Here is a 13,668-nt window from a genome sequence, read left to right on the forward strand (position 1 = left end):
ATGGAAAGCACCAATTAGGTTTGTTAATGAGAGATAATTAAAGAAGTGTGCTGTTGCTATATTTAGTATGGCACAAGAGGACAGTATGAAGAACAAGGGAGCAGGGAGAAGAAAGAAGATAGAGAAGAGAGTATGGTGGCAACAGAGGCAGCTTCTGGTCAAAGTATCCAAAAATAGACAACCTACAAAATGTGCTCGTGCTTATCAATCGGTTCTTTATTGTGAGACTACTAAAAAGACTACTGAAACTACCAAAAAATACCCCGCTTACAGCTCCAATAGAGAGAAGAGAAGAAAATTTGCAGTGGTGGTAAGGCCACTGACTTATAAGATTATATGTCCTTGGTGGAAGGGGATGAATGAACCTATACTCATAATATCAATCACTAATTTTATTTACGACTTTCAATGGCACTCAGTGACCAAGACAACAGAAAGTGGATGTAAAATCAGAAGTTTGAGTCATTAAATACAAAATTAATTTGAATGACTACATTTGCACAAAATGAATATCATTGCTTTGCATTATTGTGCTGTAGTTACAGAGAATAAGCAGATACACCATACATGACATTGCTGGAAATATAAGTCCTTGTATAGGACTGTGAATGAGGATGAGCCTATAAAGGGATAGAATCTATTGGCACAAATTCTCCTCCTTATCTGACCTTGTTATATCACCTGAGAATCACATAGGAGTTGCCACTTAACTCTAAGTGCTGCAGGGGTTGTGTTTTGGATTTGATCCTACCAGATGGGGTTGTGCTGTGGACAAAGCTGAGGGGTAATGTCAGCAGAAAGAGCACTGCTTCATTACCAGCTCAGTCAAATAGGTGTGAGCGAAGGCCGAGGCCTGGTATAGTATGTGATGCAGATGTTCTCTCTGTAGTCTGTGTTCTAGGTCAATCTGTGTTCAGGTCGAGATGGGCTATTTTAGGGCAGGTGCTTGTGTGTGCGGGTTGGGCTTTTTGCAGCTGCCAATCACATCTGCTCTACTTTATGCTATCATAACTGTCTCTTTTGCTTCAGTCCCCCTTATATAGTGATCTGCTCTATATCGCCATCTTTTAGGACCTTCTGTCTGTCTTTGCTCTGAGGTTCATTCCTTCCCTGACTGTCTGTTTGTCCGTCCAACGTACCAGCTTTGATGCGGATGTTGGGGCTGCGGATCTTGCCGGCCTGGTTTTCGGCAGTGCAGAAGTAGTCGTTGTCGTGAATGTAGCTGTTGTAGGCAGAGGGCGAGAAGGGGTACAGTTGTAGAGTGCCATTGGCGTGCACGTGGCGGATGTGGGGCACGTCGTAGATGTCGTCGCCGGTGGCCAGGTACCAGCGCAGTATGGCACTGGGGGTGCCCCCTGCTGGACAGGGCAGGGACACCCCCACCGAGCTGGAGTAGGTTACCCTCTGCAGGGAGGCATTCACAAAGTACAGCCTGGTAGAGCCCACATCCTCACTGTGTACTGCAGGGACAGACAGAAAACACAGCATTACTTAGCAGGCCAAGGCAGAGGTTAGGGGCCAACGATGACATGCTGGAAACACTGCAGAACCAGAATAACCCAATTATATTCAATTGCTTTTGATTAGAAGCGATCACCATCACATTAATGGACAAAAGATGGACAGTGGAGAAATGTCCTTCAAATGTGTTGCAAAATAATCATAACAAATGTATGTCAAATGTCCAGCTGCAAACATCAGTCATGTGATGCAGAAAGCCAGGGATTTGGGCTAAAGCCTGTGGTGGTTTAGGTGGATCGGTGGATCGGTGGGGGGAGGAGCCTGTTACCTCTGTACACTGTTTGCACACATACACAAACAAAGAGAGAGGAAAGAGAGGGAAATGCTGATAGGTTGTGTGATTGGAATTTCTATGCCAGACACAGAGATTTAAATCTATTTAATCTCCTTACATATTTAAAACACTCACACACACACGCACACATACAGGAGTGTTCCTTCACTGGAGTTCAGATTAAAAACACACAGCTGAGAGTGAGAAAAGGCAGGAGGGGCTCTGTTAAATTTAGGGCCATTATAGGAAAGATTAGCGATCCACCACTGACTTTAAATTATGTCATCTAACATACCGTCCCACCACTTTGTCCCCAAGTTAACATTCTTGCACAGAAGGTCTTTCAAACATCCAGTTGACAACAGATATTGATAGAATAAGCTGGAAATTGGATAAAACTAACAGCAGTAGCGCAAACGTTCACTGAGGTATAGTATTATAAATTTCTACATATTATTTAGTTATGATTTATTATTATGTTCTAAATGCATGTCTGTCAAATGTTTTTATTTGCAATGAATTAAAATAAAGTCCTTTTAAAGTTTAGATATATTGCGTTCATATTTTTGATAAATTTAATTGCCTTAAATGAAAAATGTATGTTAAATTATGTATTCATTCTCATTGAAATAAAAAATAAATATTTCTGTTCAAATTTTTCATTTTAGTTTTTTGTAAACTAAAATCTTATGCTATATATATACACACATATATATATATATATATATATATTTTTTTTTTATTATTATTATATTTTTTTTAATTCTTGAATCCTTGTGTAAGAAAATAAGTGAAGAGAACAATTGTAGATCTGTGACTGTCAGGGATTGATGAAAAATAAGACTTGAGATATGGGGAGGATATTGAGACAGTAATACGTTTATACATTATCTATTTATGATACAAACACAATTGATACAAATAATGATTTTCCTTTCTGATTAATTAATGAATCTGCAGCTTGTTTTTTGATGAACAAATTCTGGACTATTAAAAGCGTTGAAATACTGTACACATTTTCACCAAATTTGTTTTTCTGTCCGTTTGATCCTATGAATTTCATGACAGCGCAATTTATTCCTAAAGCTAAAACAAGAGTTGTTTTGTTGTTTTTTTTTTTGCTTGAAAATTTAGTAAAAATAAGCATAATTTTAAAACATGGTATCTTTGCTCATTCAATCAACTAAGAGCAAACAGTTTCACTTCAGCACTTTTTTTTTCCCGATTAAAGAGCACTGTAAGAATATCACACTTTGTCACAACACAGATTAATTTCTAGGCTCACTTTTATTAGCATCATTGCAGCTAACCTGCAGCACAGCAATCCCAACAGCTCTCTGTCTAAAATTGATGTAGAAGGTCAAAGTCATCACACTTTCTGATGACAGGTGTTATAATTTAATGACCATAATGAACTTTAACCTCTATGTGATGGCAATTACACTGCACCAGCATAGAAATTTAAAACAGAATAAAATCATGTTGTATAACTGGGGGGAAGAGGATAATGAAAAAGTAAATGCTGTTCACAGGTACATGTAGCACAGTATTGTTTGTGTACAGTGACTATTATGTTAGTGATTGTCACAGAGCTCAGAGCTGAAGTGTTATAATCAGCTCATCCAAACATTTCAAATTTGTTAAGGCCACATTTTTTTATGAAGTGTGACTTAAAGATGTAGCTACTGACATAAAAAAAAAAAAAAAAAAAAACTTTGATAAATACTGTCACTCAGCAACTACATCTGTAGTTCAAAAACCACTCCAGTTTCCTTTCAGCCAGAGATTGATAAAGCTGGGCAGCAAGTTACAGATGGTATATGAAAATGTGTCTGGCAGTCCAGTGGTGGGCTGCAAAAACCAGGTCAGACTCCCTCCCCTCTGCAGATTACTGATAATGGCCCCTGAGCATAAAGCCCATATTAAAGATTGCAATATCTATAATCTCCCAATGGGGGGACAGGACTAGAGTGGAGGAGTGAGGGGGTCACCCTGAGAGCTCGGGGGGGCTGGGCAGTGGGGAGAACCTCTCCCATACAGTAGATTATATGGCCTGGGGGCCCAAGCACTGGGGGGCTTGGGAGCACTGGGACTGATGGAGTGGGAAGTGGAATAGAAAAGGGATCAGAACAAACTCCCACCAATCAGAGCCTGTCAAAACCAGACGAATTACACATGCACTCATCCAACAGACACACACATGTACACATAAACACACACACACACTCGCTCCAAAAGCAGCTCTCAGCACTCAGTCACACTAGGAGGAGACAGTGGGTTGCCATGGTGGCACTGGCACTTGAAAGCTGTGACTGAATAAAAAACAATGCAGCAATTTACCTTAACAGCAGTGACCCACTGAACAGTCTAAATTTAGAAACTTTAACCCGCCGAGCAGCCAATTCAAGTCATACTGTCGCAAGTATAAATATTAAAAAAAATTTAATAAAAATGCTCAAGTCAAAAAATAAATAAATAAATAAACTGTGGAAAGAGCTTTAAATGAAATAAGTAACAGAAGAAGCAGGGTTCTTCAGTTCAGTATTTATATCTTTAGGATATGAGGGTGCATCAATGGGATGACCAGTCTGGTTTGGTCTGGCTCAGCATCACTGGTACATCACACTGGGTTCACTCCAAAACTCAACTGGCACAGTCCTGGTTTTTAGCCGGACTGGCACAGTTTCCACTCCATTTAAAAGCAGCAGAGAAAACATTACAGACTACCTGTGCCAACCTGTACAGACAGCTTGTGTAGCAAGAAAACTAAATGCAACATGTACCAACAGTGAGGTAGATGACAGTGTCCATGTGGTATACATATCATTTTCCTGTATTAGCATGAGTTAACACAGCGGCCATGGTGTTCAGCTGTTCATACTCTTACCTGACACTCATTTATCTCAGTATCTTTCCTTCAACATGAGGCATTACCACAGAAACTCCCACAGCTGGAAGCTCAGCTGATTCAAAGTCCTATTCTCCATCTCACACTCACTGCCATGGACCGATTGACACCAGCTAATCAAAACACATCCAGTAAGTTACAGTCAAAATATGGCAGGCTCATTTCAAAAGTAGGCAATCATTGTTGGAGTTGGACATTTTTTTAATTTCCTTCCGTCAACTTTTTACAAAACCATTGCTTGATACTGATCCTTACAACGCAATACTATTTCTGTCGTGACAGTCAGATACCTTGAAAAACTAAATTCCCTTGAAACTGGCAGACTAACAGTTTGAACCAACTAAACGGTCAAGTATTGTTAGTTAGTTAGTATTGTTAAGAATTCATTACTCTAAATGACACCACAGGCTTTTCCTTGTTGTTATATTAAAATTCCATCACTTTAACTTCAAGTTCCAAAAGACAACACTTTTACAAAGACATTAAAGAGTAATTTTTTTATTTTTTTTACTGTCAAAATCGTATCCATAATGATTATCATAATTTGAAACAACTATTCACCACATGTGGTGGGTGCCCTTGCTCATTTCAGAGGCCCCTCCGATCTCAGTGATGCATATCAAAAGAGATCTAACTTCCACAGTGTGTGGGCAGTTAGTAGCTTGGTAGCAGTATTGACCAAAGCTCTGGGCTTCCTGTGCTGCTGCAGCTAACCTACATCTGAGGGGCTTCATCAACCTCGTTCAGACACAGCAGCGCAGAGAAACCAGCCCTCACTGGAAGGTGTTGGGGCCCTGATGCTGTTGCTGGAGCTTAAAGCTTAGGCTGTCAGAGTTGCAGCCACTATTTTATACATCCTGCCAGAGAGCCAAGCATGAATATGTATGTCAGCTAGGCAGAAGTCATAACCTATGCAAGGTTTCATCATGCATAATGCAGCTGATTTACGCCTCTCCAGGATGTGAGTGTGCACAGGAGTGTACACACATGCACATTCTTGACACTCCAAACTGTATTGTGATGAGGAGGTAAACAAACCCCACAACCCGCAATGTCTCACATACACACTTTCTCCCACCCGGAGCTCCCTGTGCCTCACCACAGGCAAGATACCTCCACATCGTCTTCCCCTTCATCATCCTCTTCTCTGATAAAATCATCAAGGTCAATAGAGGGATTCATCTTTACAGAGACGCGATGTGCACATCAGCCTCATGATCCGTCATAAACCTTTCCCCCTCCTCTCCTTCAAGGTCTGCTATTTTAGAAACAGCTTCCAACCAAACTCCATCACTTACCCTTCAGGTATTTTTGGGGTAGGAAGTTGTATGTTGTTTTTAATCAGGGAGCGCGAGGATTGAAACTGTGTATAGAGACATAACGACAGCAGAGGAGGAAGATGAAGCAGACGGAGTGTGAATTGAATATTGGTGGGACTTTGGGTTACAAAGAAGGTGGAAGCTTATGGATATCCTCAGGGGACTGGCATAAGTAGGTGGTTGGTGGGTGGGAAGTAGGGGGTAAGGTTGTTGGGGTTACATCTAATCAGTGAGGGGGTATCACCGCTCCCCACCCACTGTCTTTCTGTACACCCTGTCCCCAACAATCTGCTCCCCACCGCACCCACCACCAACAACCCCCCTCAGCCCCCCATCCCTGGCCTGTGCTGTGTCAGGGAAAAAAAAAAGTGTGCTACTTCAGCAGTCCCCTGGGACCTGCTCCCCCTCACATCAAAGCAGCCAGTTTCTCTCTTAATGTGAATATCAAATCTGCGGATCACAAGTCCCAGCACAGTCTGCATAAACTGCCCCTCCCCCAACCTTTAATTCTGCCTAGTGATGAGGGAGAGAGAGGGAGGGGAGTTACTGCTAGAGGAAGTGAATGAGGGAGGGAGAGATGGAGGTAGGTAGAGAGAGAGAGAGAGAGAGAGAGAGAGAGAGAGAGAGAGAGAGAGAGAGAGAGAGAGAGAGAGAGAGAGAGATTCAACAAAAACAACTACTTGCTTTGGAGATTTGACATTTGCTGAAACGCCACCTTCCTCTGAAAATGTGCAGCTCCAACGTCCAATAAAATTTGGAGTTGGTTTGGCTCAGTGTAGCATCAATATTGTGTTAACACAGAGTTCTCATTGGGAAAAAAATATTCTTACTGTTGATGGTGTAAGAGTACCTTTTTTTGTTATTGAAATAAAAAGGGACAAAGAGAAGATGCCAGTGACAGAGCTGCGACTTCCTAATGATGAAATTAATTCATTTGCCAACATTGTTCAAAATTTGAGTTCAAATATTTTTTCTGGATGAATTTTTGAAAGAGGGCCAACACATGTGTCTCACTTAGGTGCTGCTTAATTGTGAAGGAGGCAAATCAAATTGTGCGAACAAACTTATGGTTGTTTTTTAAGGCAATCTACAATCAGTTTTTAAACCATTATTTTCTTTTTTATTATTATTTTTGTGCTCATATTACACATAAGAAGCAGAGGCATGTACCTGAGCATCACATTATAAGCGGATTGTTCCTGTTTGAATCTTCCAAAAAATACGTTAAATTCAGCTTTCTAAAATGTAAAATGAAACATTTGAGCTGGTAAAAAAAATGGAGGCCTGTGCCCTGCCTGACTCATGATTGGCACTCTTGGACCACACAGCTTTGTCACTGAGTGGTGCCTATATCTCAGATTGCAGCTTTAATTGTGTAGCTGGCAAAGGCAGCCCAGGGAATTGGTGGTTGTGGGATGATGGTGGTGGTGGTGGGGCGTGCAGATATCTATTAGTTGAGGGGGGGGGGGGCTGAGCCATGTTGTGCAGAGTGGCAGGCTAAGGATCACCTTATTGCTTCGCACACCTCAATTTAAAATTCAAGTTGAATAATTTGAATATTACACACTAATGCTTTTTTTTTTATTTTGTTTACTAATTAATTTGATCCTAAATTTAAAAGGTCCAAATTCGCCCACAACAGGCATGTGCATATTAAATCTCATTTTTATTAACTACTAATGAATCCACAGTTACACTGAATGCAGGCTTTGCTTTAAAATAGCTAGACAGCACAAGTTTTGGATTTCAAACTGTCAATTAAAAATCACAACACCACCCTCCTTTGATGGTGTATAATATTTGAAATTGAATAAATGAAATTGTAGGCATTTTTTTTGCTCTAATTGGTTCACTATTTTAGCCCTTCAAGCATTTTTGTTGCACCCTGACTGCCTCCTAAACCTGAGACATCATTTACCATTTTTTTAACATAGCTCTTGCATAAATGATAAGGCCCGTGTGTGTGTGTGCGTGTGTGTGTGTGTGTGTTTCTTGTAAATAATCCTGTAAATAAACAAAAGAGTTGACTCACAGTTTAGCTCAATGAGGGAAAAAAAATGAAAAACACAGCCAAGAGTGTCCAACATGTAACAACAAAAACCAAGAGGGGGGGTGTCCCCGTCTCTGCCCCATCTCACTCACACACACACGCACACACACACGCACACACAGAAGCGCGAGCCGTGATGCACGCGCCGGCGCACGCGGGAACACGTCCGCGGGGTCCAGGTGGGCTATTAGTGAGGAACATGACCGGGCAAGTCTATAATCTGCACCCACGCCCCCGGAGTTTCTCATTTGGTGAAATAAATTTGCGCATATTAATATGATTCCTCAGCAGCCCGAGAAGCTCCGAAACACATCCTGAATTCCTGCTTTAAATCAGCTGCAGCAAATGCAGGGAAATTCAGAGTTCACCAAAAAAAAACAAAAAAAAAAACAAAACAAAACAAAACACAAAAACAGCACAAATGGAACTCAATGAATTATTAGTTTAAAAGGCTGATATGTTAGAAAATGTCTTAAGTAAAATGGCAAATGGCCTATTTTAGCTCGTTTGCATGGAGAACAGCCATATTCCTCCCTCCAGCCAATTCACCACATCCCGGACTTTTTTTTATAGCCCAAATAAATTTGCACCTTCTTTTTTGGGGGGGCCTAATGAGAACAAAACAAAAATTTAAACATGGCTTCAAACGGACAGGCTGCACAAAGGCCTGACAAAATGCTCTTATGTGGAGATGGTGTTGAATTTCTGTTATTTTTGACGCAGATTTGCTCAGGATTATTATAATGCACTGTAATAGCAGAAGATCAACTTTGCAATAGGGTCAGGGATTTGCTTAATATAGTGAACATGAAGAAAAAAATGAAACCGTTTAAACACAGGCCGTCTTTTTTCATTTACAAACGAAAAGGATCAAATGAATTAAACGAGAAAGGGAAATCTGAATACACAAATTATGGCCTTTATGTGGGTGTACACCTATTAAACTAATAAGGCCGTTGAATGAGGAGAAAAGTGCCTTTTCTGTGTCGTCTAATTTAAAATAGCACCAATTTATCGTTCCACAGCGGAAGAAATAAAAGCCCTTAAAATCTCATCCTAAAAAAAAAAAAAAAAAAAAAAAAAAAAGCATCTTTGTGGAACACAGCGCTTGTGCCAAAGACAGTCATTGAAAACAGCTGCAATTAGCAAAGGCGACACAATGAGAGCATGAAGATGACAAAAATCACAAGCAAGCCCCTCAAAACTTTACAGACGTGCAGCATTTCGAGTGAAATTCGTCCTCAATTTGGTCATCAATATATATAACTGGGGGCCGATACGTGTTTTCATTCGTCTCTCACCCTCCCTCTGTATTTGCACCTCATTCTCCCTATTCAGCCATTTTACATATTCATAACTGGAGTTGGTAATGCGAAAACAATCTGTGCTATCAGCACCATCTAAGGCATCAAGAACCGCTGCACAAAACCACAAAACACAGGATTCAAAAATAAAAATGACTCTACATCTTCACTTTCACAATATTTCTACCTGTTCAGTCACAGCATGTTTATACATGATTTTAAAATGTAATATCAGCCAATTTCCTCATCACAAGGCAGTCGATGGTACATTACAGCACACGCCACACACACCATTCAAGACTATAAATACATTAGAATTTCAATTGTCACTTTTCATTCAACTTGAAAAAAATAATAATAATAAAATCACTCCGTGCACATGATGTGACATATTCCCAGCAATTCTTTTTTTCCCCCTTACCTTCTTGGAGAGAGTACAGCAGGAGTAAAGTTACAAGCCACATGCCATAAATAGCAGGTATATTTTTCAGGAATATCTGGCAATCCTGGCAAGTGTGAGGCGCGGTTTTTTGGCCAGGCGGGTCTCCGTGCTGGACTGGCGACTGTGCTCCCCGGAGGTCTCTCCAGCCCTGCTGCCCCGCTAAGCATGGAGGGGAAATGAGAGGCGCCTCAGCCCCGCCCATGTCCCCTCCTCTCCTCTCAGGACTACGGCGCATACAGATCCATCCCTCCCTACACTAATGAAAACCACCGCGGAACGATGGGTCACGGCGGAGTGGAGTGGCTGGTGTCAGCTCAACAGTGGATTCTGGTCCAGTTCAGTCCAAACTGGCAGCTCGTGTGAGCGGCAGAGCTGCGCAGACAGATCTCTTGGCACCTTGGAGAGGAGAGCGCAACCCACCTGTGCGCCCCTGATCACCGCCTTTCTTTGCGCAATGTGGATCTGGAAAAGCCGCTCAGACCGTCAAAGATTCATTCATGATCTTTTCTTCTGAGTTTGGGCTTTAATCACAGGGACGTGGATGTACAGCACAGACTAGTAACTGTTTTTCTTTGTCTTTGCCAGCCACGAAACGTGCGTAGACGTTTGCGCACTGAAATGCACTGCAGATAGAGAGGAGGGGAAAGGCGGGGAGTAGCGGGGTGTGGGACATGAGCAGGTGAAACACACAGCAGCTCAATCAGACCCATTTTAGGAGACGTGGGTGAATTTTTAAGGGGACGGTGAGCAACTTTCCACGCTGCTGGCTTCCCATTTGCGTGCTCTCTCTGTTGCGCCTGATGTGGAAAGCTCCGCTGCATAAGCATAAATTAGCGCAGGACGGTGAGTTGCAGGGCACTCCCAGTTCATGGAATATTTCCTGTCACTGTGGACCAAACCGCTGCTCCTTTTCTGAAAAAAGCAGCACCAGATCCAACTTCCTTCAACAGAGCCCGGACAGGGAACATTAAAACCACCACCAGACGGTTTCATTCACCTCAAACGATTTCATTTCAGATAAATGGTTTCATTATGAGAAGGTATTCATTTTCATTTAGATATTCTGTGCAAAAAGTCGCATAATTCAAAAATTCTCTTTACATAGAACAGAGAGGGTTAACGGGAAAAGCGACAAAAGACTGCCTCACCTTTATTCTTCCTTTCGTTATTATTATTATAGTTTTTTTCTTTAGAAATGCTATATTATACCCTTATATTTAATACTGCATTCATATTGTAAAATTCACCTGTAAAAATGTGTAGTTATTTGCAGTGTACTTTATATTTACGCTGAGCAGAAATCTGTGTGTGGGTGGAATTGGTCAAATATAGCCAAACATGCATATATGATATTGAGGGGTCAAAGGTCAGTGGCTGAAACTTGGTGCCTGAACTTCATCAAGTTGAAGAGCAGCTCAGCAGCACCTGGTCTCCTCTCACTGAGCTGTCTGCAGCGATCTGGTCTGATTTGGTCTGAAGTGCAGACTCTGACTCTCCATGCAGGTCACTGCTGACATCTGCTGGTTGGACTTACTATAGACATGAAAGTGGGCACGTGCATTTTTTCACATTACTGCAAAATGATTTATTGTCATATGACCTTGTAGATCAGATTAGGTTGGTCAGGTCGCTCTTAATAGTCGTGTTGCATCAAAGCAGCTTCAGCAAATGTTAAAGAAAACATCTCTGAGGATTGTTTCACCCCTGCAAAATGTGGAGTTATTGAATTAATAATACAAAGAATGATATAACATGCTGACATGCTCAAAATCTACTCTGAAGACTTCCTTACTATGCAGTTTGAAAAACTACAAACAGCTGACATCTGCTCATGATTAGCAGGAGTGTGTCCTCATACAGCTCAGGAATAGCAGACAAACTATTGAAATGATAATATAGAGAACCACTGGATGTAAATACAATGGGCAAAAACTGTAACCACTAGAAAAAAGGTTTTCATGAAAACCTAAGGAGGATGGACTAAGGTTTGTTTTACATATCCATCTCATTAGACTTATAACAGAATGCCAATAACAAAGCAGAAGTTTATATCCTACTTAGTCCCTGTTATGTACAAAGTTCCTCAAAAACACAAAAACACAACACAACGTGTTCTCTTATTTCATTAGTAGACCATCTCTGACTGGAAATACCCATATTTGCAGATGTGGTTTTTAGTGCAGGGCTTTTCTACCCAGACCCATGAGCAGAGCCAAGTATTTTCATAGAGGTACAACTAGTTGAACTAGGGGGGGCCACCCAAAAGTAAAAAAAAAAAAAAGAAAACAAAATGATTTATTTTTATATTGTACTGTTAAACAGTCTATTTTGGTCTGCATCATACTTTTCTTGGCTACATGAACTCATTAGCCTTGTAACAAAGGTGTAGAGCTTTCCCCTTTTCACTGTAAACATTGATATCATGATTAGCATGTACCCTTGTCTAGAATTCTCTCATCGTCTGGCTTGTTTGAGGGTGCCATGCACCGTGAAAGAACACCACTATTAACGTCTTTCTCAAATAGAATATATTGCAATATTTACACTAAAACTAACAATACACTCAGAGCAAAATGTTTTCTCTTCCTGTTTCTACAGTTAATTGTTACAGCTTCACATGGCGGAAAATTATGCATGTTCATATTTTGACACCTGAAGATTGTTTTTACATTAATCTACAGCAAAGAACAGTTTCTCTGTGCTAGAACTGCACTGAATAGCTGACTGCAAAGATAACGCTCACAAGCTTGAGTCATTTATTTTCAGTATTACTTATAAATGTGATCTAAGATGTGGCGCATCAAGCCTCAATAATATTCTTATTTCTAAAATGGGAGAGAATGAGTCAATGTTATTTAAATACTTTTGTCAAGTTACTTCAACTTTTCAATGTAAAAATTTTATGTTCAGGTTATAATTTTAAGCCATGTCTAGAGGAGATATTTAAGGAAGGTGAAGTTTTAAGTAATATACTGAGCTGGTTATCTTATCAGCTTGTAGTGAAAAATGTAAAAGAAAAAAAAGAGCAATTCACATATTGCTAGATGGTGGGTGAACAGCATTTTAGTTCTTTAGTATTCTACCTTGGGGACCTTTAGGAACAGCAAATGTAGATTGCACCACTGAGAGGACCTGCTGCAGCCGTCATCTGATTCAAAGATGTCTTCGTCAGTGTCCTTCTCATTCCCTGGCGTGTGTAAAAGATTTGATTAACAAAGTTAACACATCATTAGCTGTCTTTCACAATGAAAAATTAAATGCCTAATCGATTTCTTCTAGTATGGAGAGCTGGTCTGGCTCCGGCTGACCCACACTGGCCCTGCTGTTCCATCTTAAAGAGGAAATGTCTCCCTTTCGTTTCGTTGTCCACTTTGAAAATGTACCACGAACACAATAAAAAGCAACAGATGAGAAACGTGTCTTTCCATGCTAAATTACCAAGCTAAGTTAGCAAGGTAAAATTAGCACGATGAAACTAACGTAAGTGATCCTGCTAATCATGTCTTCTTAAATGTTGCTGAAGAACAGTTTCACATGCAAACAGAGCAAAGACGAACGCAAAGCACCCCGAAATCCAGCGTTACACTTCTTACCTGAGCTCAGGTGAACATTTGCAGCAGGTGCTGCAGGAAGACGGAAGTTTGTTTCAAAATTCACGACGTGTGAATTTTCAGTATTTAGTCTGCAGAAAAACTTCCTGCATTTGTTTCAAAATAAAAGCACTGGTCCTTCACTCTAAGCTCACTTACAGGTGTTATTTTTATTTTCCATTTTCTTGTAGAGGGTCGAGTTCCAGACACTTTACACAACTTTACACGATGTGCTCTCATTACTGATGACGAGAGCCATG

General features: G+C 40.7%; 1 protein-coding gene and 1 long non-coding RNA gene across 3 annotated transcripts in view; both read right to left on the reverse strand.

Moving 5' to 3' along the window:
- The window catches only part of LOC115054031 (Down syndrome cell adhesion molecule-like protein 1 homolog), a 46,519-nt gene extending 36,664 nt beyond the window's left edge, over nucleotides 1-9,855 (reverse strand). Inside the window, exons 1-2 of one of the 2 annotated variants that reach the window (XM_029519005.1) lie at nucleotides 9,798-9,855; nucleotides 1,140-1,460 (exon numbers count right to left, since the gene is read on the reverse strand). In XM_029519005.1, coding sequence (XP_029374865.1) covers nucleotides 1,140-1,460; nucleotides 9,798-9,840 — 364 coding nt within the window. In that variant the 5' untranslated portion in view covers nucleotides 9,841-9,855. The remainder of the gene's footprint in view (nucleotides 1-1,139; nucleotides 1,461-9,797) is intronic. The other variant, XM_029519006.1, reaches the window with a different exon arrangement.
- Nucleotides 9,856-11,367: 1,512 nt separating this feature from the next.
- On the reverse strand, nucleotides 11,368-13,453 carry LOC115054032 (uncharacterized). Its single transcript, XR_003841573.1, has 3 exons — nucleotides 13,412-13,453; nucleotides 12,902-13,005; nucleotides 11,368-11,522 (listed from the first exon to the last, which is right to left on the reverse strand). It is a non-coding gene; the product is annotated as an uncharacterized LOC115054032 (long non-coding RNA).
- Nucleotides 13,454-13,668: the final 215 nt, after the last annotated feature.

This window comes from Echeneis naucrates, chromosome 14 (genome assembly GCF_900963305.1).
Source record: "Echeneis naucrates chromosome 14, fEcheNa1.1, whole genome shotgun sequence".
Lineage (NCBI taxonomy): Eukaryota > Metazoa > Chordata > Actinopteri > Carangiformes > Echeneidae > Echeneis > Echeneis naucrates.